The sequence below is a fragment of the Trachurus trachurus genome (assembly GCF_905171665.1).
Source record: "Trachurus trachurus genome assembly, chromosome: 7".
In the NCBI taxonomy this organism is placed as follows: Eukaryota; Metazoa; Chordata; class Actinopteri; order Carangiformes; family Carangidae; genus Trachurus; species Trachurus trachurus.
In genome coordinates this window covers 13034627-13062472 of record NC_139901.1, presented here as the reverse complement: position 1 = coordinate 13062472, position 27846 = coordinate 13034627, and the positions used below count along the sequence as shown (strand labels likewise).

The 27846-nt window shown below is 41.1% G+C and overlaps 1 protein-coding gene across 1 annotated transcript in view; it reads left to right on the top strand.

Moving 5' to 3' along the window:
- The window catches only part of cfap74 (cilia and flagella associated protein 74), a gene marked incomplete at both ends in the record, with an annotated part of 55474 nt that overhangs the window by 22198 nt on the left and 5430 nt on the right, over positions 1-27846 (top strand). Inside the window, 12 exons of the mRNA XM_083975802.1 lie at positions 571-693; positions 777-898; positions 7239-7367; positions 16406-16493; positions 18690-18863; positions 19038-19171; positions 19260-19536; positions 21786-21920; positions 22435-22439; positions 22772-22906; positions 27449-27558; positions 27639-27694. Of these exons, the coding sequence (XP_083831928.1) occupies positions 571-693; positions 777-898; positions 7239-7367; positions 16406-16493; positions 18690-18863; positions 19038-19171; positions 19260-19536; positions 21786-21920; positions 22435-22439; positions 22772-22906; positions 27449-27558; positions 27639-27694 (1488 nt within the window). The remainder of the gene's footprint in view (positions 1-570; positions 694-776; positions 899-7238; positions 7368-16405; positions 16494-18689; positions 18864-19037; positions 19172-19259; positions 19537-21785; positions 21921-22434; positions 22440-22771; positions 22907-27448; positions 27559-27638; positions 27695-27846) is intronic.

Here is a 27846-nt window from a genome sequence, read left to right as displayed (position 1 = left end):
GGCAGGGGGCTAATGGTGCGTCGCCTCTCCCTCTGTGCCTGTTATAGCCGTGTGTGTTGCATGTGCCTGCACGCCCACGGCTCGATTGTTGTCATTTTGACTGATACTTTCACAACATATGGTTGAAGATATGGAGTCTTAAAGGGTGGATTATCCATCATATTTTATTTTTTTTATTATTGCTTTCAGCACCTTTATTCTTCGGAGCAGAGCAGAAGACCCACTCCACCTTTCACTGTTGTTTTACTACAAATTAAAGTCGCTCATCTGACAAAATTAATCTTCTTGTACATGGACAGAAATGGTTTTGTGCTGTGAAGTAAAGCAGTTCAAGTAAACTGTCCTGTTGGCTGTGAATCACCATGAGAATTCAAACGGAGAGAGCTCATAAAGCTCAGTGGAGACATGTACTGTAGAGTTCATGGACTGAGCTCACATTAACCCATGGATCATCTGATGTTCATTACTAAGCTTAACTGGCTGTTTTATACAGTCTTGTCTCTGAGAACCATAAAATAAGATATTTTACAGATCAAGTGTTTGCTTGCTTGCATGTTTCCTCTTCCTCAGGTGAGGGAGGGAGAGATCGGACCCTTTCAAAGCATCAAACTGGAGGTTGTTTTCACACCAACTGTTCCTGGAGAGGCCGGACTGGACTTCGACATCAAGTTCTCCGACACATCCAGCGAACCAGTAAGAGTCATCATGTCTGTTATCTTGTGGTCGTCATTGACACAAAACAAGATTTTGTTTGTGATTTTGTTTGGTTCAAACAGATACCCATCCAGGCGAGGGGCACTGCAGTCAGCATACCGGTGTGGATGGTTCAGCCCAACATTAATCTGAAGATATGCATGTTTGATCGCCTTTATCAAGACACTGTCGTGGTCCAGAGCAGGTGGGTTGTTGAGCCTCCAGTGGCTCACAGCTTTTTTATATCCTGTATCTAACCAGGCTTTTGGTCGTACACAATACATGATGCAGAAATGTTCATAGAGCATCTGCGATGTCACACTTAGAAATATGTTTATGGATGTTGCACTGGTTGCAATAAAAACCCAGACAGCACTATGTAAAATGAATACAATTGCTGCCTGCAGTTACAATATTCCAATATATTATAGGTTCATAAAGTAAAACAATAAATCCCTGCATGTACTGATTCTACAAAAAAATCATGAAATAAGACACAAAGTATTTCATCGGAAAACCTTCAAGTAAAATGATGGATAACCAACAAGTAAATGAACCAACCCACAGACCTCCTTTGCTTGTTTTGTATGTGACTGCACCAAAAAAAAAAAAAAAAGATACATTTATAGACCGGTAGTCCCTTTCATATGCAGTCCAAAAGGCTTCACACAGCAAGATAAAAAAAAAGTTTAATTTAAAAAGTCTATGAAACACAATAAGATACAATAAACACAAGGGATAAAAATGAAATGAAAACTGATGGTTAAAACTAACAGAGGGAGGCTATAATGTCAGATTTAAAAATAAGATAAGTCTTAAATGTCTTTCTATAAATATGATTTGAGTTAGCTTCCTTGTCTAAAACATGAAAAAACTCAAACTGAGGTGAGTGAGATGTCATTTAAAATGGCACTGGTGTTACTGTCTGCAAGGATAGAGAAACCATTGGCACAAAGACAGAGTCTGTGCTAAAAACGAATATAAAATTTTATGTGAACTGCATTAGTTTTTCAGGTTGATGTGCTCATTTAAAATATCAGGCACCTGTGGCGTTTCAGGCCAGTTGGTCATGGAACATGAGCTCTCTGCATGTCCTCTTATTTTACGGATCCCTTAGTTTCCCATTTCCTAAAAAAAAATTAATGAAAATGTCCTTGTTAGTTTTGGGAAGTTTCTTGGACAAGTCTGTAATTAGGTGCTCATTATAAAGAAAGTGGAATCTGCCCCCTCAGTGAGTTCTGCCTCATTTGAGTTTTTGAGAGTGAACCACAGTTTTAGAAGTGGCTGTTTAAAAGAAAACTTTGTATTTTTCATCTTCAGCTACAAGTACAGTTACTCCGAAAATTATTCGGAAACTAAGGCCCGTAAATCTAAAAGTTTTGTCTTTGAAATCAGTGTCACTCACATGATGTGGGTTTTGCCTGAGCTCTGTTTTCATGTACAGTTTGATCAGATGGTGACACAACCACACACGGACACAGTGATACAGCAGCGTCTCACCACAGAACAAGCTGTAGTTTTCACTGGGTAGTTTAAATTTAGACAAGACTGAAACGTTTGTGTAAATGTACCAGACAGGACAGATTCATATGTCTCAGTCGGTGCACTGTACCAACACTGGTGAAAAAGTTTCCGTTAGACACAAACCCTGTGGCGCCGCAACTGTGCAACTGCAAATGCAGCCACATATGAAGTTGGGCTTGTTTGCATGTCAGTAAACAGAGTCATTATGATAATCACCACATTAATTTACTGTAGGGTGTGTGGTTTGCAAATGGCCTTTTAAAATAGCTGCAGTTTTATTGATGAAATCGTCTTGTCACACAGAACCTGGAGAATGGTACTGGTACCCAGAATAAGAACAGGGAGAAAGGGGAAGCAAAAATTAGGGGAGGGAAAAAATACATGTTAATGTCATTAAGTATGATATAAACGAGAGAGAGTTCAATGAGTCATGGGAGTCCTTCCTGCAGTCCAGACCTGTAACAGTACAAGTCAGGGAAACAAAATCATCTCAAGATTCCAGAAATCCTGAAATTAGAAGCTCTAAAATCTTTATCACTGCATATTAAAGTGCTCTGTGTGAACCACCACAGAAATGACTAGTGCATGTCATATTTCCATTTTATTTGTTGTCATGCTGTGAAACATCCTTGGAGTGGAGTTTGGAAAGTAGCGTGGTCTGCTGACGTGGCATGCTGGCTTATCTGCTGAATGCAATACTAAAACCCCCTTACATACTCAGTCTCTGCCAAAGCAGGCATTTCACAGAAAAACAGCTCATGGAAATCCCTTAAAATTGACAAGGCCAGCTTACTTTTCAGCCAGACCAACATAAAACTCCCCGCCTAACTATGCTCAGGACCAGGCATCGTATTGAGATACTCAACAAACGTGCGGATGTGATATAATAGAGATGTATTAGCTGATAAATGCTCCTAAACAGAGGATGATGGGAGGGGGCAGGCAGTAAGCTCACATCCCCACACAATAGCACAGGACAACAGCAAATCCCTCTTGATTATGGATGTGATACATTATGATGCACAGAGGAGATTAAGAATAACATTTACAGGCGTGTGGTCCACCACCTAGCCAGTCATTGTGTCACATCATGCGGGGGAGGGAGTGCATGTGTGGGGGTTGGGTATTTGTGACAACTGCCATCTGGTGCGCTGGCAAAGCAGCACATGTGACAACATGACGATGACAGCATCAGTGTGAACAGCAGCTTTGAAGTTTAAAAGAAAAAAAAATGCTGAAGCTTGCACCAGCAAACTATGCAATATGTCACTCTGCCTCCAAGACAGTAATTTGAACATAAAATAACTTGGCAGGCTTTTTGGAGGAAACAATAAGAGCTGCTTCTTTCATCATACGATTTGTCACTTTTCCCTTTGAGTAGATGGGCAGATATCCCACAAGTCCTCCGGAGTTAGTGACAGATTCTTAAAGAGAACAGCACACGCATAATTGAATATGTCTCTCTTGTGTGTGAGCCAGTGATTTTGAATATCTCTTCTACTAATTGAAAGAATTTTTTAAGAGGCTTTAAAATGCACAGTGTTTGACTTTACCTAGTGAGCCAACGATTGAAATATTCTGAGCACAGTTGGCTGAGTTTTTCTTTTTGGGAACAGTGTTTTTGTTTTTTTCCATTTCAAACCCTCCTCCACTGGCACCTGCTGAGGAGATGAGCATTCCTGCCCAAACTCAGGCCACAAACAAACACAACCAGCCGCTTCATAAAGCACCCTGTCCTCCATTTCCCTGTTCATTGCATTTCTAATATTCCCACTGCACCTTGGAGTCCAACCCAGGTCCAGCATTCTTTGGCTCGAGGAACAGAAACATTGATGATAAGAAAAGAAAAGAAAGCGGTCTCCCAGCAGGTTATTTTTGGAATATTTTATTGAGTATAAAGCTGACAGTGCTGCATTGTGGTTGATGGTTGCCTAGAACCCTTGCCACGAAGGCTCTGTATCCCATGAGGCTTTGGAGTACACGTGAAGTAAGCCAGCGCTGCCACCTGGCCCTTTCAAGAAAGGGCAGAGGCTCTGATGTAGCTGTGGGCTCTCACAGTCAAGAATAACTCAACATGAGCAATCTCCCTCAACACGACCTGAAACTGTTCCCACTAAACCTCAATCGTTATCAGTGTTACAAGAATATTACAGCGTCAGTCAAAGATCATGTTTTTTGTGCTGTGACACTATTATCATCAAATTATTTTCAGAAGAAGCTGTTTGCTGTATTTCCTCTCCTTCAGTTTGAAAAATATCACCCACAGATCTTTTTACTGGGCAGTCAACAGAGTGGAAACACAAGAGAGAGAAACATCAGGGGAAAGGGCTTTGACATGATGCAGCAGAGGTTCCCCCGCGAGATAAATGCCTGTTCCAGTAAACTGCCTAAAACTACCCAGTAGAAGGGAAAGCACGCCTCGCTCAGGTTCCAGAGAGTTATTTTATTGGAAATAAATAACAGAAATACAAAGTGTGTGTAGTCACCATCTGGAAGTTAGAGCAACCAGTAACACATGGATGAAAAAGTTAAGATACAGATTTGATGAGTGAAATAATCATCAACACCGTGAGTGAGTGTTTCCACCTTGAACCAATGACAGTCTTATGAACACAGATTCATACAGCCAGGCTTTTATAGTTCACAAGCCTGAGGAATCAATGCTGTCAACAAATGAAAGATGCTAACTGAGCTAAGCATTCTAAAAATATGCTAACTTAACTAACTGTTCTGAAAAGACACTAACTATATTTCAATCAGGACAGACTAATAAGGATGAAGAGAGACAGGCTGGAAAATGAAATAACATTTATTGTGCAAACATAATCTTTTGGCGCTTAGACGCCGGGGAGTGGATCAGCGTAGTGGACTGATCTAGGGAAGAGAGGCTGGCATCTGAAGAAGATATTCCTCTGGTTCTGATCTCAACAGACTCGAACATGTGGCTGGGTCTCACTGATGTTTGCTCCTCTAACAATCTTGATGCTCTCTGCTCTTTCACCTGAAGCCAGTGGATAGTGGGCGAGGCTAAGGGCCTGATCCAGGTTTCTCAACCAGGAAGCCAGTGTTTAAGTGTGAAAAAAAAACTAGTTAAATTTACTAAACAACAGCAGAGGATTATTACGGGGATTGAAAACATGTCTGGAGAAACTTTGACAGCCAGGAAACCTGGACCAGTGGATGTGGACACTCAAAGTTTGCACCAGTGTTCAATTATCTGCTGCTGCAGTATCATCCACTCCTCTGGGACAGCTTCTCAACCTGATTGCAGTTATTCATTCTCACTTAGTCACAAGAGCATTAGAGAGATCAGCCACTAATGTTGGACAGTAGAGACTTGACTGTCATTAAGCTTTATTTGACTTTAGGAACTTGTTTCCCTGAGTCACAGAAATCAAATAGTTTGAACTCTAGCTGCAACTCCAAGATAAATACAAATATAACTGTAATGAGAAGGTTACATAACGAGTATCACAGTGTTCTATATCCCAATCAAGCAAATTAAGTGATTTGGCATAAACTCACCTTTAAATGATTTAACATGCCTTCAAAAATAAACTGGTCACAGGCAGCCAGCAAAAAAAGACAAGATCAGCTTAATGCCCCTGTTAATTAAAATGCCTAATTACCCTAAATGATTATGTATCCATGAATATTCCTTCAAGAGTGATTTGAAGGTTATCATTTGGCTGGAAAAAAGATAGCACTTAATATCTCCAGAGTGTCCCTGAGAGTCCTTGCCTCGGGGAAGCAACCATCTGTTTGACCTCGTTGATAGCGGGTCATTTCATCTGAGAGGGGGGAATCAGAAAATGAAGGGTCCCTCTGAAGTCTGTTTGGCCACAACTTGCTTATCACTCCCCTACCTGCCTGCCCGCCGAAAGCAGACACTAGAGAAATGTTGCACACACAGGTAGTTTTAGCCAACGTGTTTGTACTGTCATTGTTCCGTAAAGGTGTGCGAGTGTGGGTTGTTGTTGGATGTGATGGAGAATTCCCAAGGTGAGGAGCCATTTATATCGCAAACCTCAGCTATAACAGGCTCGTAGCCACAGGCACAACCATCTGTTGGAGCTCCTAGAAAATGGGTCACCTGAATGATACGGACTCAGGGTACATCGTCACTCCATTCAAGGCAGTCTCTGTAGGTGTCACTCAAACTGACGTCTCTTCTCCGTCCTTGAGAGAGTAGAGGTTTTTCCCTGTGAAGTCCACAAAACAAAGGACCGGGAATACCTTGAAAAATATATCCTGTTGCTCTTGTTTATGTTGCCAAAACAAAACTGCACCTCCAAGTGTCAACAGGCAAAGCCGATGATATATTCAAGTTCTGAGTCACAGAGCTAAAAGGGAACAGATTTTGCCTGAGGAACCCAAAAACTGTAGGTCATCAAATTACCCTTTGCGAGGAAATGCATTATAGGATGCTCGCTGTGAAGAATCCTCAATCTGATTGGCTCAGCTCAGTATCCAACACCTGGAAGAAGGTTAACCTTGATGTGATGCAGAGGAAACCATTTAAGTATTATCTTGCAATAACCTTAACCTCACTTGCATGTACACTTTATAAATTGATTTGATTTGATGTGATGCGATTTTGCAGGTTTCATAGAAATAAATCATTTATAAACGTCAGTGGATAAGAGCTGTACATTTAATTTCAATGTAATCAAAACTGAAATCTCAGGAGCTGCAGTGTTTTATTCTGTTCTTTTTTTAGATAAAGGTGTAATGTGACACACCACTGTTGTGCATTATAGGCACTGTAAGTGTTGTGTTGATACAGAGATGCACGACAAATCATCTTCTCCAGACATAAAAGGACATGTTTGTTTTGTACAAGACCAATTAACAATCCAGAGTTTTGCAGTATTGTCCAGTATTAAAAGGTCAATAAGTTTGCAGTTAGTGTGTCATTTTAACTTAATAGAAAAATAATCAGTTTGTTAATTGACTGATGATTTCTTGTTCAGGAAGATGTTTCATGGCTCTTTGATCACTTTACATCCTTTCTATGACAGAGCCAGCACAGCCCTGAAGGTGACCTTTGATGTCTGCCCGGAGATGAGGAAGCACATGGAGATCTTACCAAAGACCGGCTTCATCCAGGCCCAATCAAGGTTTAATGCCCAACTGAAGTTCCTGCCGAGGTGAGAAAGGACACACAGAGGGTGCAATTATAATGGAATCACTGAAGCATTGATAATCTTATTTTGGACTGTAAGCTTGTTAAGATTCTATCAACCTTCTCTGAACATGCAAACTGTGTCACTCCAAAGGAGACATGGTTCCCATCCGAGCACTGTAGTTTTCCAGTTGGATAAAAACTGTTATAGACACGGACAAAATCTGGTTCTTTAGGCGCTCATTAACAGCACACAGCTAAACAATACACTATTACACAGCTTTAAAAAGATCACTCTGGGCTATTACGCCTCAGATTTGTGTAGTTTTTAACCATCATTTCTGTCAGTGCGTAATAATGCACAGGTAATAGCTGAGATCTGGGCACGGCAATGTCAACAAAACAGTGTGTAAATAAACCACTTATCCACACAGTTGGCAACAATCAATCTGCATTCCCCTCCCTAGTGAGTGAACCCCCTCTTGTGATCAAGAACTCACATAAAGTAGAGCAAACGTTAGCTGTCTAATTATAGGAGCGTAATAAGTTGTACACACAATTATTAAATAAAGGATTTTTTGTGGCTCCTCTAATGATGGTTTCTTGGGCTATTTCCGGATAAATAGAACTGTAATAATTTTACACCCCAACTTCTTGTTTCAGTTGTGACGATGGCCTGGCCAATATGGGATTTTAGGGGCCAATTAGGGAGTAAAAAAAGCCAATAATTGATTAATCAGCTGATATTCTTGATATAAACACATATTTTTTGCAAAAAATCCTCAAATGTCATTCACTTGCAACAAATATGTATTATTGTACATCACCATTTTACAGAGGAAATTTGCAGGATTTTTACCTTAATTATGCTACATTTTTACCTTAATTAAACAGCTTCTGAGTAATTATGATGGATAAATAAATGACTTGTAACTTGTTACAGGCAGAAGACTAGCGTCTCTTGGCCAAAAACCAAGATCAGTGCCTATGACCCGGTGTCCGGCTCCGAGACACAAATGCACACCGTAACCCGTAATCTCTTGTTTATGACAGATACGTTTACACAATTATACACGTTGTAACATCGTATATTATGTTATCCACCGCTCCATTGATTACTTTCTCTCCGCTTCGTTAAAAACAAATGCACATGGCCTAGAGGAGGGTTGGCAAAACAGCAGAAAAGCGGCCAGACTTGCATAGTTCCCCTTTAATGTCGAACAACATATAACTCTAATTTCTAAAAAGGGGCTCAGTGCAGCACTGCAGTAAATTATTGGAAAATGTCAACAGAACAAATAAAAATAACTTAAAAAAAAGGTCTATAGTGAATAATTATACAATTTCACAAGCTCCCATCAGTCCTACAGAGCTGTGTTTAGATTTTTCTCTAGTGGATCAACCAATGTAAGAGCATCAGTTCTAAATTAAACCCAGACAGTTCACCTGCAAAGTTGGCACAAAAAAGTCTTCACATTGTTTCTTATCTACCAGTGTACTCGCTTATTCTGTTACGTTTGAGAAAGACCTTTATCAGAAGATTAAACATTGTGTCCCTAACCGACTGTTCTTGCCACAGCCAACAAGCAAATGTGTGCACAGAACCCTAAAGGGCTAACTTGCTAGCCAGCCATGAAATGCATTAAAGTGCGACTACCCTGTGAGAAATGAGAAACTAACAGTTCAAAGTTTAATGAAGAAAAAGAGAGATTATCAGCTAGATAACTAATATTCCAAAGTGCTGATATGATAGCTTCCCGTTTTGATAAGAGTTAGACAGTCACCAGCCGGCCGCTAGAGAGGAGCTGCTCCAACACACCTGCACTCTGAGCAAAAGGGCCACAAAGGCTGCTCATAATGGTTTCTAATGACTTTGAAGGACATGGTAATTCTTTCCACACCAATCTGGGCTCTATATTTAGATGGAGAGGCAGGAGTTGAACTGCGGTTTGAATGCCAGGAGAGCGGACCAGGGGACCCCCAGGGCAGATATGAGAGGCGTGCAATATGTAAAACCTCAGCGTGGGCGCTAGTATTCCTCTCCCCCACCCTCTTGTTTTTTTTTTTTTTCTCTTCACAGTTCGGCAGCGTTGTGTATTCGTTTGTTTCGTTTATTTACAAATCATTTTAAAATCCAAATACAATTTAAATTCATAATATACAGCAAGACAACCCCAGAAGCTGTCTGTAGCTTATGAACGGGGGCCCAGAGCATCTAACAACAAACAAACATATTATGACCTAGACCTTCTACCTAGATTCTTACCTAACCATAAACAACCTAAGGTAATTCCATAAGTACAGAGAGTATAAAGTTTATTGATAGCTGAGAAGATATTGATGGAAAAATCATAATAATGTGTTTTCCCTGCACATGACAAACAGTGCGGGCATGCACTGGTCACCGTTCAGCGAGGGGCCAGGAGGGGAAAGTGGGAAAATGTCAGTAATCTGCCTTAGTGAATCGGAAGAGGTTTTAATGCGAGGATTAGAGCATGGCATTACTCGTGCTGCCGTTAAGATGGTGCAGCGTTCATGAGCACTGACACAGCTACAGCTACCACCCCCTTCATCCACCCTCCTCCCTCTCTATCACACTTTCTCTCTCTGTCTCCCTCTCTCACTTGTGCTCCGTCTTCTCCCACATTACTTCTCTTTTTCTTGGCCTCTCACCTGCTTAAATCTGCCTCTCTCTCTCTCTCTCTCTCTCTCTCTTACTCTCTGGTGTGCCTCGCTCTCTCCAGCCCTCCGTCCTACAGCTCTTTCACTTTCCCTCAAACTACATCCACTCTGCCGCTCTCAGTTATTCTCAAACTCCTCTCATCGCTCTGTGCATCCACCATCCACCATCCACCACTGCTTATACGCTGGCCCTGATTCTGCTTATATAACCTAAGACACCAGACCCAGTTTCCTGTGCTCTCATTTACAGCACTGTTGGTCTAAAAGGATAAATCCAGTTTATTACAACTTGGACCTTATTTTAAATGTTTATCAAGTTATGTTCACAATTAACTCAACAAGTTAACAGCTAAGACTGGAACTGACAGTAGTTTTTCTAATACTGTGTGTGTTAGAGATGGGCGGATAGGCAATTATTTCATCCGCAACCGCATCACAAAAGTTGTCATCCACCCGCCATCCACCCGAACCAACGTTTTTTCAAAACCACACCCGCCAGCCATCCGCCTTTTGTTGTATATCTAATATGGACGATGCAAGGCATGTATATATTTTTCCTAATTGGTTCAACCGCCACCCGCCTGAATCTAATTAAAATATATTTTTTCGTCATGTCATCCGCCCGACCCGCGGTTTATCCGTGGACTCCGCGGATGTGCCCGCAAACCGCGCATCTCTAGTGTATGTTCATTGACCTGTTTTCGAGAGAGATTCTTGTTTTGCTGTAATCATTAAAAGAAATAAGCCAAGGGGCGGCGTTTAGCTCACTTGGTAGAGCTGCCGCCCCATGTTGAGGCTACAGTCCTCACTGCAGGCGGCCCCGGCTCGAATCCTGCATCAGGCAGCCCTTTCCTGCATGTCATTCCCCCTCTCTGCCTCCCAATTTCCTGTCTCTCTCTCCACTACTATCAATTTTTTTTTTTTTAAGGCGATGAAAAGCCCTAAAAATATATTTTTTTACTTACTTTGTTATATCTATTCATTGACATCCTTGTAATCACTTTCCTGGCTCAGATGAAGTCTTAATGATTTTAAATGACTATCACAGGAGGTTTGTTTAAATACCATCTAAACACTTCTTAACTTAGCTGTTTTTGTCACATCACAGTCTTAGTTGTCCTCTTCATTTATCTCTTAAGTAACCCAGATTAGTGGGATGAAAATAAGTACTTACAGAAGAGCAGGTGGTCTCTGGGCTGGTCTTTACATTCTAGGACATTGGAGATTGGAGATGAACTCGTAGACACCTGAAAACTCTTGCATTAAAGGTGTACAGAAATGGCCGTTTGTCCTGTTTGTCGCGCCGAGTTGTCACGAGCTGCAACACGAGTTTACCCGAGTGAGGAAAACGAATTTGATTGGTCGTTATCGAGCGGGCGGGATATTCAAAGCTTGGGGCGAGCCCGAGCTCCGTGTGTGTGTCTCAGACGTTTGAATGACGGATGACGGATCCAATATCAGTGGCTGGTGAATCGTGTACAGGCTGACGTATAATCCGTGCGCCTGCATTATCCAATGCGAAAAAAAAAATACACACTTTCATCCCGGATTTACTCAAAAATAGAATTTTGCACAAAGTTTGGCCTACAACGTCTGAAAGATGAGTTATCACATTAATTTTATGACCCAAAGTGGGCTCAAATTCAATTTTCTTTTCTGTACACCTTTAAAAACTTTCAAATTTTGTGATTTCAAAATCTGACCTAAAAAAAAGGACAATGTTTTGTATGAAACTGTAACTCCTCCCCTTTGTGATTTCTGTTTGAATCACCACATTGGTGCCTCTGTTTGAATCACCACATTGGTGCCTCTGTTTGAATCACCACATTGGTGCCTCATAATTTTTTCATCTCTCTGATACTACCCATATCAGGCGTACCGTACCATGGTTACAATTATAAACACAGGGACTGGACTGGCAGTGGCATGCCTATCTTTGTCACCATGGTTACTATAACAACAGTCGTGACTTGGGTTGGATGAGAAAAGGATGGTAAAGTTAAAGTAAGTACTTCCTCAAAATAAGACAGCCTTTGTTGTCATGGTTACAACATAAACAGATGGTTTTAAGTGGATATCAGACACTGCTCTCCTTTGTCATAGCCATTCATCCACTACAACCTCCCCCTGTTGTGGAATTGGTTTCATTATACAACGTCAATGCACACTCCTATCTTACACATTCTTCTAGTGATCATAATTTCTGTGACAACTAGATGTCGCCTGGCAACAAAACCAAACAACAGGTTATAAAAACCTTGCTCTCTGTCCCTACATCTCAGCTGCTGACCTGAAATAACTCATAAGTTATTATTGTGGACAAATAGAAATAATGATGAAACTTCATTTTGGTTCAGATGATACAAACAGAGCAGAGATACACCATGCCATCCCTGGCTGCCATCTTTGGTTGGATTAGGGAAACGAGTTGCAACTTGGGAAATGGGCAAAGAGTCATTTTCATTGTGCATGAGTTTGAATATTTTTTTCATCCAGATGGTTTGGACGACAATTTGATATATTCAATATGAATACAGTTTTCAAAACAGTGATAAGTGTGAGACGTAGATGGATTTGTCTTCAGGATAATGCTTTGTGACTTGGATGTTATGATGATGTCAAGACAAAGACAAGACTAGAGAGAAGTGATGCCAAAGCTACAAAATTAAATCGTCCTTTAAGATGGCCAAAACTGCCCCAGAGATCTCAAACACAAATTACACATGTCAGGGGGACGTGTTCCTTTGTGCATGGGCTCCGTCACGGTCGCATCTCGCCTCCTGATCTGTGGATTTTTGGGAGGTTTTGCTTTTGTGTCCCACAGCGTGTGTGTGTGTGTCATTTAAAACGGCACTGCCAAGGCTTCATAGCCAGAGCCTATGATTGAATTTCCAAATCCCCATTAGCAGCACCACTCTCACTTACTGTGTCATCCACACACACACACTCACACACTCAAATCTCTACTCTACAGTGACTCATAGCGTCAGTTCTTAACACAGGTGTTTGCTTCTTGCCGTCTTCCCTCCTCAGGCTTTGGGGGAGAGGGTGAGCAGCACATTCTTGCTTCCTGCTCTGGAGGTTTGTGCTCAGCTCAACCTGCCCACATCCTTCACCGTCTTTCCTCCTCTTCATCCCTCTCTGCCTGTCTTCCTCCACTTTTATTTGTCACCACACAGCCCACACATTTCCCTCAGACATCTACAGTATTGTTCCATACACCACATAATCCCATCTATAGCGTCAAGGCCAGTGGTTCACAGGTTTAAACCTGATATTCAGACTATATTACTGTTTTAGTTCGCTTCACCCTAGCCTGATCCTGTGTTCATGTTGGGCTTTATTGTCATTGTGTTCTTATGTTTTCAGGTTGTCCGTCCATACATTCGCCCCTATCTTGTTAACCTGACTACTAAAGCCTTGTTGAAACTTCTTCCAACTCCTCACAAACATTTATTTGGACTCAAGGGTGAACTGGTTATAATTTGGTGGTCAAAGGTCAACGGTCTCAAGGTCGCAAAACCTGCTTCTAGTCTGTTAAATGCAGTATCTTAAAGCCCCATGGCATGAAAAATGTGATTTTGGTTATTTTTTGGTGCTTGGGGAGGTCTCTGGGCCACGTATATACTGCCCCATGCATCAAACTGGTCATAAACGGAGAAAGGCACACCGCCCATTTGTAGGAACTGTGTTTTTAAGACGAGCGGATAGCACTTCCTCCTTTTTGTGATGTCACACACAAGGTAACTCCGCCCACCGTGACCAGTTGGTTTTTTTTTTCAGTTTTTATGAATGCAGCTTAGGTTTCAGTTACGTGCCTGTGATTGGCCCGACCACACGCCACTCAAAAACAGTCAGCCAATCAGAGGAGAGGTTCTCATTCTCTCTTCTGATTGGCCAAATGACCTGTGCCTGCTAGAGCTCCAGAAAGAGGCAACAGAAAGGGGCAGTATAAATGATATTAAGCAGATCACAGGTACTCCAGGTAAACCAATGATACATCTTGTTAGGGATATCAGCTGGTAAATAAACCCAGAGAAAAGTGCACAGCATGGGGCCTTTAAAACCACTTAGAGGGAATAGGAAATGGATTTGGCTCAAACTTTCAGTGGGACTCAGCAATGAATGGGGTTAGAAATTGATAATCATATAGCTCAAAGGTCAAGGTCGCTGGACCTCACAAAAGCACAACTCAAAATTCATACACACAATTTAAATGCACTTTAGTTCAACTTCACTCTGAAAACACTCATGCCACAACAGACAGGTTGTGATTATACCTTCCACAATGTGGCAGAGCAAAGCAACCACAGAGCTGTAATTCTAGTTTTTTACTAGATGTAAGTCAGACCAAACCCACTAAAATTGCTGAACAAACACAAGATGATTCACTACGTAATGGTTCACTACGTAATGTATTCATGTAAACCTGCAAATATCGGCAATGAAATCTGTCTTCAGAACTTAATGTGTGTTTAAAAGCCATCAACCGGAGTTCAGAAAAACATTTTGCGTGTCGAGAAAATAACTTTTTAATAATTTTTGCTGTGTAAACCTGATGACAAGATCATTAAAATAGGATTGCTTGAATGAGTGGTTTTAGGTGTAATCTCTGGAGAGCAAGCAGTGTGTCCCAGGCCGACAGTTCCATCTGATAAAAGGGAGATTACAAGCATGATTTACTCCAGATTACACCGCACAGCTCCACCAGTGCCGTCGTCGCAGGAAGTTCTCTGCTCGCACCAGGGTCAGAAACCTCAACGACACCACAAGGTTCATGAGAGAGAGCAAACAAAATAACCTGTTTGTTTAATGTGATTGTAAAGATGTTTTTGTGGGACTTGGCTGACTGTAGATTTTGTCCATCCATTTCCCCATAATGACAAATCCTTAAACTCTTAATCCGTTATTTAATCCTTTTCATAATCACTTTTTAATGGTGAAGTGAAATAGTGAAATTCAAGCTGGAGTCCATATCGCAGCAGCTATATATAAATATGGATGTATATGTATTTATCAATACATATATATAGGTAAAAAGAAGCACCAAATCAGCCACTTTCCTTGTATCAAGAGTATTCAAGTATTTTGTGTTTTTCATGGATAAGATTATTCCTCATGATCATCACTTTCTTGACTCTTATGAATTGTAAGGCTAGACCTGCCTCCCCAAATATTTCCATAAAGCTCCGCAGCTCCTATATATATCCTCCACTAATCTCAGAAGTATCAGTAAAGACCATGGAGGAGAATTACTTTTCGATGAGACTGTAGATAATCTGGCAACGGGAGAAGAAGAGCACACAAGTAAATCTGTGCAGGACAGTGACAAATCTGAAACCCCATCCATCCGCAAAATTCTCCCGAGCATATGGCCCGGCGACATCCCACCAGGCTTTTCCACTCTGCCCTGCCAAGCTAATTCAAGAGTGACTCTCCAGCAGCGATTCTATTAGCAGGCAGAACAAGAGTGCTTCCTTAAATACACCCTCCGCGCTCATTGGTGCAGCTACAGAGGGAAACAAACACTTTTTTTCCTCTTAGTGGGAGCAGAGGTTTAATTTTGACGCGTGAGTGAGGAAGTGACCTATCTACTGCAGCTTTGCGGTACAGCGAGTCGCGTGCTGGAGATGAGAGCCAGAGCCAAAACTGTCCCTCAGAACCTGAAGCTGACGGATTTGTTGAATGCGAGGCGAGGCGGTTTGAGAGAACGTGCTGACATCTGGAGAGCCTTAAAACCACTAACATTTACAGTATTAGCTCTCAAGCCTTCAACCAGCATTAAGAGTGTAAAGAGGGAAAGACAGAGGAGACAGATGACGGGAAGGGAACAGAGGAAAGAGAAAAAAAAGGAGAGGAGAGGAGTGGAGAGTGAGAGTGAGAGGTGGAACTGGATCCAAGCCACAAACCACAGCTGACATTTGAACCTTTGTTTGCTTGTTAATGAACTGTACATATACATGCAGAACATATACATGTTGTATACATACACCATCACGAGAGCAGTGGATGATACTGAGGGACTGGAGTTTTACATAAGCCTGTGCATGACTACTGGGCCTCTTTGAATCATACTTACGTCTCCCATCACCATGGCTACAACCTACAGTAGTGTGGAGGCGCGCTCTACATCTCTCTCCTGCTTTCCCTGGCGAGCCGATCCTGCAGTCGTGGGTTAAAGTAAAGTAACGGGTCTTCAGGGTCCACATCTCTGTCTTTCTTTACAAAAAAAAAAAACTCAACAAGCTTCTGACTGCTGCTATCTACAAAAAAAAAAAAAAAAATTAGCAACCTTTAAAATTACAGTTTATGTTTTTGTCTGTAATGTTTAGATGAAGTGTGTTTTCTCACAGTCTCTGTTTTTCCTCCCTCTTGCTGTAGACGCTCCTTATCCAAAGATGCCAACCTGTTTTTTGACAGTGACACAGGAGTCTTGGAGGTTCCTCTGACGGTGCAGGTAGCCGGCCAGGTGTGTATCACACTATACGACGTGTATATTCACAGTCCATGTAACGGTAAATCGCCCTGTGCTGGTGAAAACTGTGCTCACGTATCCTGCGATACAGGCTTGTGTCCTACTTAGTCCCTAACAGAAACAGAGCTACTGAAGGTTGTAACCCATTTTGCTGGTAACAAGCTAAAATTATCTCCCACCTCCAAGGCCCAGTTACTCCATGGGCGTTAATAAGCCAAGCATAAAGGTTATTGCACACTGTTTTACTGAGAGTGTCTCCAGAGGCTCAGAATGGGTTGGCAGGGATCTACAGTACGTGTTATTTTCTCATCATTTTCTTATATAAAAATTACATGTTACATGGGGTTTCGTTTTCAAGCTCCCACTGAATAAAGGATGGAAGGCAAATACATGACTACATGGCTGGCAGGAAGTAGAGTAACGACATCTCAGGCTCCCTGGTAACTGACAGCTGGAAAATTTCTGATTCTCTTGGTTAAATCAGCAGCACCAAAGATCAGCTGCTGCTTTAGAAAATATCTGGTTCTGTAGTGAAAAGTAAAAGGCAGAAAACTAGACATGGAAAATAAAAATAAAACATAGTAAGATAGCATAGTAGACTAGCTCATGGGTACATTTTTAGTTAGTGGTTAGTTTTTTCTTTTTCTTTTCTTTTTTTAAAATTTGGCTCTGAACATTTTTGTTGTTGTTGTTGTTTTATCCGTCAGGGCAGTCGACTCAAGGCTGCAGCCAAGGCGCATGGATGTTGTAGTAATTAGATTAATCTGAAAAGCCAAACTGATGGAAAAGACAAGGCCTTTCAACAGAATTAAGTCTCAGACACGGTTCAGCCGTCGATCGCAGACACTGACGACGTGGACACTCGGAAAAATATCTGTCACAGTTGCTCTCCCACTCTCTGACAGTCCGTTCTGTGCTCCAGAGCTCAGCCACACGATATAACTGGATTTATAAATGTTCCTTTGCCTTTTGATAAGATAACATCAGTATAACATATTGGCTCTTTTTTACATGATTGGTTCATACCTTTATTAGATACATATTTAATTTATATACAGTATATTTCTTCCATCCTCTCAGTCCGATCAGTTCAGGAGGAAGATAAAGTTCTTAGAGCTACTGAGTTCCTTCGACTTTATTCCTTAAGCCTTTATTCCAAAAACACAGAGCAGCTGCTTAAACATTCGTGTTGCATCAATGCCAGTACACTTTCTCAGTAAATCTAAATCTGGTCTGTCTCCTAGCCATATTTAACAACCCCCACCTCATCCAGCCCCTAGTCCCTCATGTGGTGGTGCTAGGGCAGAGGGGGGCTCTGTCGAGGAGCCAAACACTGGGCCAGGATGCTCCTGTGGAGTACCAAAGCTGTTGCCCCCAGCCCCAGGCCCTGAGCTCCTGGCATTAAACCAATTGCATGTGTACACACACACACATACACACACACACGCATACATGTACACGCACACACTCTGTGGTATGGTCACCAGACACCACAGCAGCCAGGAAATCGATGGCACAGACACCAAAAAACAAGGTCATTTGCTCAGCGCTGGCAGGGCTCAAGAAAAACACACTGATCACAAAATAATTAGATAAGTAAAAAAAAAATATATGAATTTTCCTAAAGTGTTAAAGGACAAAACAGCTGATCCTTTGCTTCTCTGTGTGCTGACAACAAACCAACTGAACAGACAAAAAAACCAACAATGGATCCTTCCTCCCACTGACCAAACACTAATGAGCCACTGATGCACTGAGTGACACCTTCCTTCATTAACATCCACACACACATCCCAGTTCATTCTGAGTCACTTGGTTTGGTGCCGAGATTTAAATTTCTGAATCTCACTTTGAGCCTAACAGACACACACACAAAGATGACTATCTGCAGAAAAGCTTCTATTTCAGCTCAGACAACTGAAGTGGTTTTGTCTTAAATCTCAAGTTGCTTCGTTAATTCAGTGAATATAATGAATATATTCATGGTTGTGGAATCACAGACTGAAGACGAGTGATACTCGTTCTTTCCCCAATATAATTAGGTCATTTAGAATGTGATAACAATACATTGTGTTGTGTAAATCAAACCATCCTGCTGTTTTACAGACATGATCTCAGTCTTTATATTTTTTCACACTTTTATTATATATTTTACTGTTAATTGTTTATCTGTGTGTGCGTTGCGTTCAGGTGCAGCCTGTTCATTACACAGTCCAAGCGGTGGTGACATCTTCAGATCTGCGCTTCGACCGCACCGAGGTGGACTTCGGCTTCTGCTCCATTTACCAGATGGTCAGGAGCAGAGTCCGTCTCACCAACATGTCCCTGCTGCCTCAGGAATTTGGCTTCTTGGGCATCCCAGAGGTGACAATGAAAACCTCTCATATTGAAATATTAACAAGAGCAAACTAGAATCAGAAAAACAACATGGCTGCTGTTCTGGCTGTCGCTAAATACTAAAACTAAAACTAAAACTACTCTTTAAGCATGTTGTGTTGTTTATGTTGTTGTTTGTGTTGTGTTTGTTCCCCATCATAGTTCATAGAGGTCCAGCCTAACGACGGCTTCGGCACTCTGCTCCCTCAAGAGACCCTGGACATTGATCTGATTTTCAGCGCCAACAAAGCCAAAGAGTTCAGGTTTCAGCTCAGATGCAAGTCAGAAATTAACAGGTTCGCTGTCATGCACTGTGTTCATTTTTATTGATGATGGCATCTGCTTTTATCAGTGTTATCATGTCAGATATGATCTGATTACCAGAGATTTCCTGCTGTCCTGTCGAGCTGTGGGCGTCCATCCTCCTCTGGGACTTTCCCACTCTCTGGTCCATTTTGGGGCCACAGCAGTTGGTGACCAATCCACCGCCGTCCTGTATCTGATCAACCACGGCACTGGCCGTCACCAGGCCAAAAAACTTGTCACTCCTGTGGTCAAGGGTGCCGTGGCTCCGGCAGCCACCAGGCTGTTCTGCTTCACCCCACCTAAGGATTCAGATGTCAGCATCACACCCTCGACAGGACGCCTGCTCCCTGGAGAGGTGGAGTAAACAACGCGTTATGTTTACACTGATCTTAAAGGAGCAGTGTATTGTCCCTGATGATGTCATGAAGTCATCAGAAGTGTTTTGACATGAAAACGTTTATAAATACAGCCTTTGTTTCTAGCTCAGATGTAGATGTCAGCTTTTCAATCAAAACTGTTCACAATTTGAAAAGACTGGAATCTCCACATTTTAACAAATAAATTAAAGCTAAATAAATAGAAACATCATAAATATTTAAAGGGGAACTATGCAAGTCCGGCCTCTCAGCCATGTGCATTTGTTTACAACAAAAAAAATCAATACAGTGGTAGATAACGTTATATATCATATACGATGTTACGACGTGTATATTTGTGTAGTTTAATCTGTCATAAACAAGAGATTACTGGTTACGGGGCACGTTTGATTTGCGGTGGCGCAGAGACAAGAGCTGGGACACTGGGGTGGTGGCCCCGATCTTGCGATGTTGGTTTTCAGCCAAGATGCAATAAGTGACACGGACGACGTGGAAGGCAGAGAGCCTCCATTCTCCCTCGTAACACGTTAAGCCATTTATTAAACCATCAAAATTACTCCAAAGCTGTTTAATTAAGGTAAAAATGTAGCATAGTTTGGATACAAATCCTGCATAGTTCCTCTTTAAGTGTTGAATTCATATGTATCTTTTGCCTGGCAGCATAATAAACGATGTCATTGTATCCAAGAGTTAGTAAAGGTAAAAAAAAAAAACTTTAATACTAGATATTTATGTGGTATGTTCTTATTAACTTATCTTATCAATTTGTCAGTTGTTTGTGGAGCTTCTTTTAGTTGTATTGAATTGTGAACTGTTACATAGTGAGCTGTTCTTCCCTCCAAACATGATAAAAAGATTGGCTGCTGACTCACTTCCACTTCCTGTTTAAGATGACTCCTCATTGGTGTAGAACCACAGACTGATGCATGTTGCACTAAATTGTGCAGTATTTTTTATTTATTTTTAATCCATCCCTGTTCCTATGCACCTGCTTTATTTAATAGATGTGTGAAGTTTTCTCCTCCTCTTTTCACTTTCTTTACAAAACTGATCTGTCACGTTCACACTAGTGATTGTATGATGGGAAATGTAGGATGAGAAAGGATCCTCAACTAAGAGTCAGGATCCTGTAGGCGGCATTGATTTTGACTGTTCTTTGTTTAATGTGTCAACGTTAAACTGCTGCAGCGCCATTTTCATACGGACCTGTTCAAGCTAGGCATGTGTTTATCACTGACAGAGGAAGTAGAAGAATCTTCCAGTATTAATACAACCAGTTACTGCCCTCCTTCCCTTCCTATACCACCTGCAATCTATGTAATACTCTGCAGCTTCATCTCCTGAGGTTGTCTCTCATTTTACATTCAGGCAAAATTTGACACATTGTTTTAGTTGCAAAGCCATAATCACCATTTTAGACATTTTATCTCTAACTGAGTTTGTGTGATTCTTACAATGTGAGGGAGCCAATCCTCAGTCTAGAAGTAAATTGTTATTTATTTCAACAATCTGCATGAGAAGTATAACAATTACAGAGCTCACAGATCTCAGAGGAAAATCTTGCAGCCTCACTTCACACTTTGAGATGATTATTAGAGCGAGACAAACAGCCACACATTTTCACAGTGTAATGATGCCCTCTAGTGGGCACATGGTGGAAGTGAAGAAGTGAATTTTATTTTTGCACTGTCAGTGCTGCAGTATCACATACAAATATCAGTGAATCACCATTTTCATTTTTTATGGATGTGGTGCAAGATCAAATCAGAGTTCAGATCATTTGAACGTGTGGACAGTGTCTGTGAATGGTGAGAGTTACATTTAAAGTCAGTTAACAGTGGAATTATTTCTGCTCACTTCGACTCTGTTTATAGAAAAGATTAATCCATTGTATTCATTTTTTCCAGTGGGACAAATCCAGTAAATACTTTGCCACTGTGAAGCAGGGGAGTTGTAAGCTGCTTGAATTGGACCACGCTAGAGAAACCTCAGAAACAGGAAACCTCAACAGAAAACTAATTTAAAACTTCATTTCCAAACACGGTTTAGAGGCTTAAATTAAAAATCACCAGGGTGTAAGAATAAAACAATCTGAGAGCCGCTCCAAAGTTTTCTCAAAATGTGCACAAATCAATTCAAAGCACGAATCACATTATCCTCAAAAATCATTTTTTTTAGTTTGAGTGACTCCTGACTGACATGTCTCATGTCGGTGTCCTCTCCCCAGAGATGTCTGGTTCAGGTGACGTTCAGACCCAGACTGCTGGAGCAGGAGATCCAGGAGGAGGCGCTGCGTCTCCTGCACCGAGCCAGGTTGATCCAGGAGACAGAGGCGGAGATGAACAAACGAGGACAACAGGAGGTATAACTGCCCTTAACCACCACTAATAACAAATAATAATCACAATTTATGAGAACAATGTTGTTGTTTTGATTCTTTCTTTATTTTTCTTCATTTTTGTTTGAATATCAGAAGCTTTTAAATGAATATGCAGCATCATGTTGTGAAGCTCTACCTCAGCACAGGTTTCTACATTAGATCTGAAGGCTCAGTGTGTTGAAGAAAAAACACAAGCAAAGACGCCAACATGCTACAAACTCAGAAAACAAATTGCTGTTGTGAGACCTGTCTGTTTATTTTCAACATGGTTGTTTCATATTATGGAGCCCTAATATAGTAATAATAATCTTAAAAACAATAATGAAGTCTTAACTTGTATGAACATATCAGTCCTGTGAATGTGTGTTGTAAGATCCCAGTGGAAACCAGCAAAGGAAAAAAAGTGTCTGAGAATTCAAAGAACAACAACAACAAGATGTCGGACGAGACACCGACAGAGAAACTTCCTGAAACACCGAATCCTGCTGACGTGCAGCCTGGGTAGGAGGCACAGATTATCACCCCTGTCACACTTTTATTTTTTATTTGTCACTAATTACGTTGGAAAACACAACCAGTTAACTGAATTGAAGTAAAAATTAACTCTTTAATATTCTATTGCCAAATATCAAGGATTGGCTCTGCAGAAAAAGGAAATGTGTCACATCCTCTGTCTGAGTGTGAAAGGCTGTTCTCGACTCAAAACTTCTGAGATCCTTTTACTTGTACATTCATTCTCATCAGAACACACACTGTGGTGAAGGATTTCCACTCCGTTCACTTTAAATGGTGATTGTGGGTTTATTAACTGTGTTGAGTCTTTTTGTCTCCAGGTCAGAGCTGTACGAGGAGGCCAGAGCCGCTCTGCTCTGCTCCTTCACTCAGAGCTACAGGGAGTTCACCATCCCCTGCTTTGTCTCAGACGGTGACCCCCCAGAGGACGACACACAGGCTCAGCCACCGTGGAGGTACGGTAACTGACACTGAGTCAACCCCCACACACCGTGATTGAAACACTACGCCAGCCAGATACTGCACTGAGCCAAGAGACAGTTAGACTCATGAAACCACCAGTTTTGTTTTTACGCTTTAACAAATGAAACATTAAGACATGACGTGTTAATTAGCAGGGACCAGAGGGAGGGTTTTGACACCTTCAAACAGACTGAGACAGAAAGAGACTGACTGCTCCCTCTGCTTTCTAGTCAGTGGTTCCCAAGTTTTAACAACTCACTTTAATAATCAGCTCAAATCATGTCTCTTTCCATTTTAATGATCAAACATTCAGGAATGAACTGAAGCAGAGGAGGATATATTTTTCTTTTTTGTTTATTTAGGACTAAGCAGCTTTTCATTCTGATTCTTCAGACTTTGCCATTGGTGTGATCTTTTATTCTAGTCGGACTGAAAAAGCAAACAAGAACATCATGTGGTCAAACATAAAAGTTCCTCTCATTGGATGATCATAGTGACAGCTCTTAATACTTAATCATTTGTAAAGATCATTTTGTTTTAAAACATTTAAAAATGTTATTTATTCATTTATCCCTTTTTAGGGTCCGGGCAGCTGCCAGGACACTATTGTATTCCTAGGAATTCTTCTTCTTCTTCTTCTTCCAAGGAAGTCATACTTCCCATGGGCGAAAACTCACCAAACTTCACAGAAACATCCGACCCCATGCCAGATTCACTCAACTCCAAGGACATGTGGGGGGCACAATAAGCGTTTAAATTTAAAAACTTTAAAAAATTCCTACCAAACCAACGGTAGATGCTACAGTTTTGAAACTTCACCACAGTGTAGCCTCAATACTGCTGAAACTTTTGTCCACTTAAACTTATTACAAATTATGAAGTCCATCACTGTAAAACTTTTAAAATGTATCTCCTCCCACAATTATTGCTCAATTGTCACCAAACTTTCTACAGAGCATCTCCAGACTGTCCTCCACAAAACTTGTTTCTCGGATTTTTGATTAAGCAAAAATTGAGCCTACAGTGCATGAAAACGTTTGACTGTAAACAGTACTGTAAACATATACCATCAAATTCTTGCTAAATACATTTTCAATCTTCCTGAAAAAAAATGACAATATTCTGGAGTCATGGTTGATGAAGTTTGGCAAATATCAGAATTTTAATTCAAAAACATTGACACTGACATTTTGACCATTTCATCACAACAGCTGCCCGGGCACTGACTCACCTGAGTGGATAAACGATAAACGGATAAACAGCAGGTCTCACTACCAGCCAATTAGCTCAGCGAGTTAAGAGCTGGTTCTTGGTGTCAGAGATTGTGAGTTTGAGACCCAGCAAGGGTGATGATGATGATGACAGATCAAAATGTCAGATGTCCTCAAGCTGTCTTGCTGTCTAGATGCAATTTATGTATTAACAGATTTTTGTTTAGATAACAGAATTTCTGACATTTTGACCATTTTTGAAATCTGCCTCTACAACAGCTGCCCGGACACTGACTCCATGAGTCTATTTGAGAAGACACACACCATGTCTCAATTCTGGATAATTAGCTCAGTGAGTTAAGCGCTGGTTTTTGGTGCGAGGGGATGTGAGTTCAAGACCCAGCAAGGGTGATGATGATAATGACACATCAAAATGCCAGATGTCCTCATGGTGACATCACAGCAAGCCTCTAAATTAAAAAAACAAAACAAATAGCTTGGACCGGACCATGGGCGAAAGCTCACAAAATTTTGCACAAAGGTCCAGTGTCATCTTCTTCTTTCTACTTCCAAGGAAATCATACTTCCCATGGGTGAAAACTCACCAAACCTTACAGAAATGTCCAACCCCATGCCAGATCCCATGTATTATCAGATTTTTGTTTAGATAACAGAATTTCTGACATTTTGACCATTTTCGAAATCTGCCTTGACAACAGCTGCCCGGGCATTGACTCCCTGAGTCTATAAATGAAGCTACACAGCAGGTCTCACTACCAGCCAATTAGCTCAGCGAGTTAGGAGCTGGTTCTTGGTATCAGAGATTGTGAGTTCGAGACCCATCAAGGGTGATGATGATGACAGATCAAAATGTCAGATGTCCTCAACATGAAACACAAGACAATTGTCCTAATGGTGGCATCACAGCAAGCCTCTAAATTTAAAAATCCAAATAGCTTGGACTGGACCATGTGCGAAACTAACACCTTAGAGTCACAGTAGATGTTTAACAAATACATATCATTATTTTACCTCAAAAACAGATTTTTCTTTTTACTGTGGTTTCAAATCTGCCTACATGACAGTGAATGGCTTACTCAATTTGTGAAGCCACTGTTGAACTGCCACTTGTCAATTAACTATTGATAGACAACGGTCTTTGGTTCCCGAGGTTGTGGGTTCAATCCTCAACTGATGCAAATTTGACATTATAAGGACAACTGTCTTGTCTTCCTATTCTCCTGTTTGTTGCTCAGAATTGCCTAAATATGCCCAAAAGTAGCCCGGACCCGACCCATTGCTGCGCAGCAGCTATAATTATTATTACATCTTCTTACCAAAATAGTTCTGTTTCGCTCGTAATTTGTCAGCCCACTTGCAGGACCTTCACAGGCCACCAGGGCCACGCCAACACATCGGATAGTTAAGACAAGAAGCTTCATAAAAATCTGACAGACATGAGAGTGCCACAAGTCTGATCATGACATTGTTCACATGAACACAAAGACAGTTATTTTTTCTTTTAGGCTTCCATGTTTCAGTTTATTTTACATTTTAGTGACGCATTTTCCAAAAATTAATTTACATTATAAGGGTCTGAGGTGTCCTGCATAGCTCAGTTAGGGATTTACAAATTTACTAATTCTTCAGCAGCTGGTCTATGGATTTATTTATAATGAAAAAAAAATTCTAACAAGCAATTGCCACCCTAAACATTGTTTCACTTACCAGAGAGGCAAGTATATGGAAAGAATATATTTTGTTTTATTTTGCTTTTGGGGTTTTTGGGGGTTTGTCTGTGAATATGACCCCTGGGAGGTGATAGTTTGACCCTAAAACAATACTTCACTCACCTTTCTGGGCACTGATATTAAAGACAAAGGACAAAAAACCAAAAAGTAGGAAAATTATTTGGGGAAATAGAGCGTTTCACTTCTGGAATAGAGTGTTGTGGGTATAGTTAAAATATAATCAACAATATAAACTCAATGGATCATCTTCTGTGGGAAAAAAGCTTAAACTAAAACATAATCTATTCATGGTCGATGTGTCCAGGAGTTAGACCTGGTTCATTGATATCAGGCAGCTGGTGTGAGGAGAACAGGAGGAACTCATCAGACTTTTACTCATGACGATCTTGTGACCTCTGCGTAACTTCTTCATAATGTCTCTGGTTCAGTCACAACTGCAGCAGATGAATCATCCCGAAACCAGTCGAGACGTTTCTCAGAACTGTGATTTCTGCTGATCAGAAATGGGATGGCACAGTTTTATGACGGCCACCTCCTCACTTTATGTGTTAGAGGGAGTTCAAGAACTTTCACAGAAGCTCTGGTCCAGTTTCTGACGTCAACACATGTCCAGTACATTAGAGCAGCATGTCTCCATATCAAACAACACAAGACTGCATCTAAGACCCTGTTTTTACTATTTAAAGTCCAGCTTCATGAAACATTTCTAATTATCTTTGAGGTCATGCAGCTCTGACAGGATGAACCTTTTCCACTTAAGGTAATTTGATCATCCAATACCTCAGTAACACCTTGACAAAACATCTTCAAGTCTGGAACAAACATTCACAAAGACTCAAGAATAGACTAATAGATTTTGGTAGTCAAATGTCAAAGTTCAAAAACGTTGTGGCCTCACACAACCCAGTTTTGGTCTCATGGACGTGATATCACCTCAAGGGATTTTCTTCAGATTTGGCACAAACATTGGTCAAAGGTCAGGCTCACCACAACCTCAAGTTCCTGTAAATGCAATATATCAAAAATGCCAGGAGGGAATTTCATGACAAAACCCTTTTAACCAAAAATCACAAATTAATTTACTAATTATGAAGCAATTGCTTCATTCACTGATTATGAAGCAATTTCACATCTCACATTTCTATTAATGTTCTCCCCGTGCATGTGTGGGTTCTCTCCAGGTACTCTGGCTTCCTCCCACAGACCAAATATGCAGGGTAGATTAATTGGCAACTCTAAATTGTGTGAATGGGAGTGTGAATGGTTGTCTGTCTGGATATATTAGCCTTGTAATTGACTGGCGACCTGTTCAGGGTGTACCCAGCCTCTCACCCTTAGCTATAGGCTCCAGCTCCCCCGCGACCCTTGTGAGGATAAGCGGTACAGAAGATGAATGAATTCTATAAAGATTAAATAAAGTGATGATATTTACATCCAAAAACAGAAAAGTCAACTTCTCTGTGTCATCATAATGTTCGGTGAAAACACGTTCTGGTCATTACTCAACACTTAAGCTCAAGAATGAGAAACAGATTCCTTATATTTTAGCTTCTCATGTCCAATTTCTCCGCAGTGCCTTCAACACACTCTACCTGAAGCTGCAGTGTCCTGCTGTCCGGCCCTCTCTGCTGCTCATCTCCAACCATGGAAACAGTGGGATCGACTTCCATCAGGTGGCAGTAGGTGAGTCCTTCACCTGTGCACCCAGCTCTCATGCCTTTTTTGCAATTACTCATAGTTTTGTATGTGTCTTGTATTTTTAGGGGAAAAGGTGATAAAAAGATTTACAGTCCAGAATATTTCAAAGGAGTCTGTCGACGTATCCTTCCTCACATGAAACAGAAATTAAGCAACTGAAGCGCTAAAGGTTTAAATTTTGCAGTGAAAATATACTTAAAGCAGAAGTAAGCGATCCAGTCGTTTTGGCTAACTTCTTGTCAGCCGATGGAGTTAGCAGTCCCCGCCCTCGTC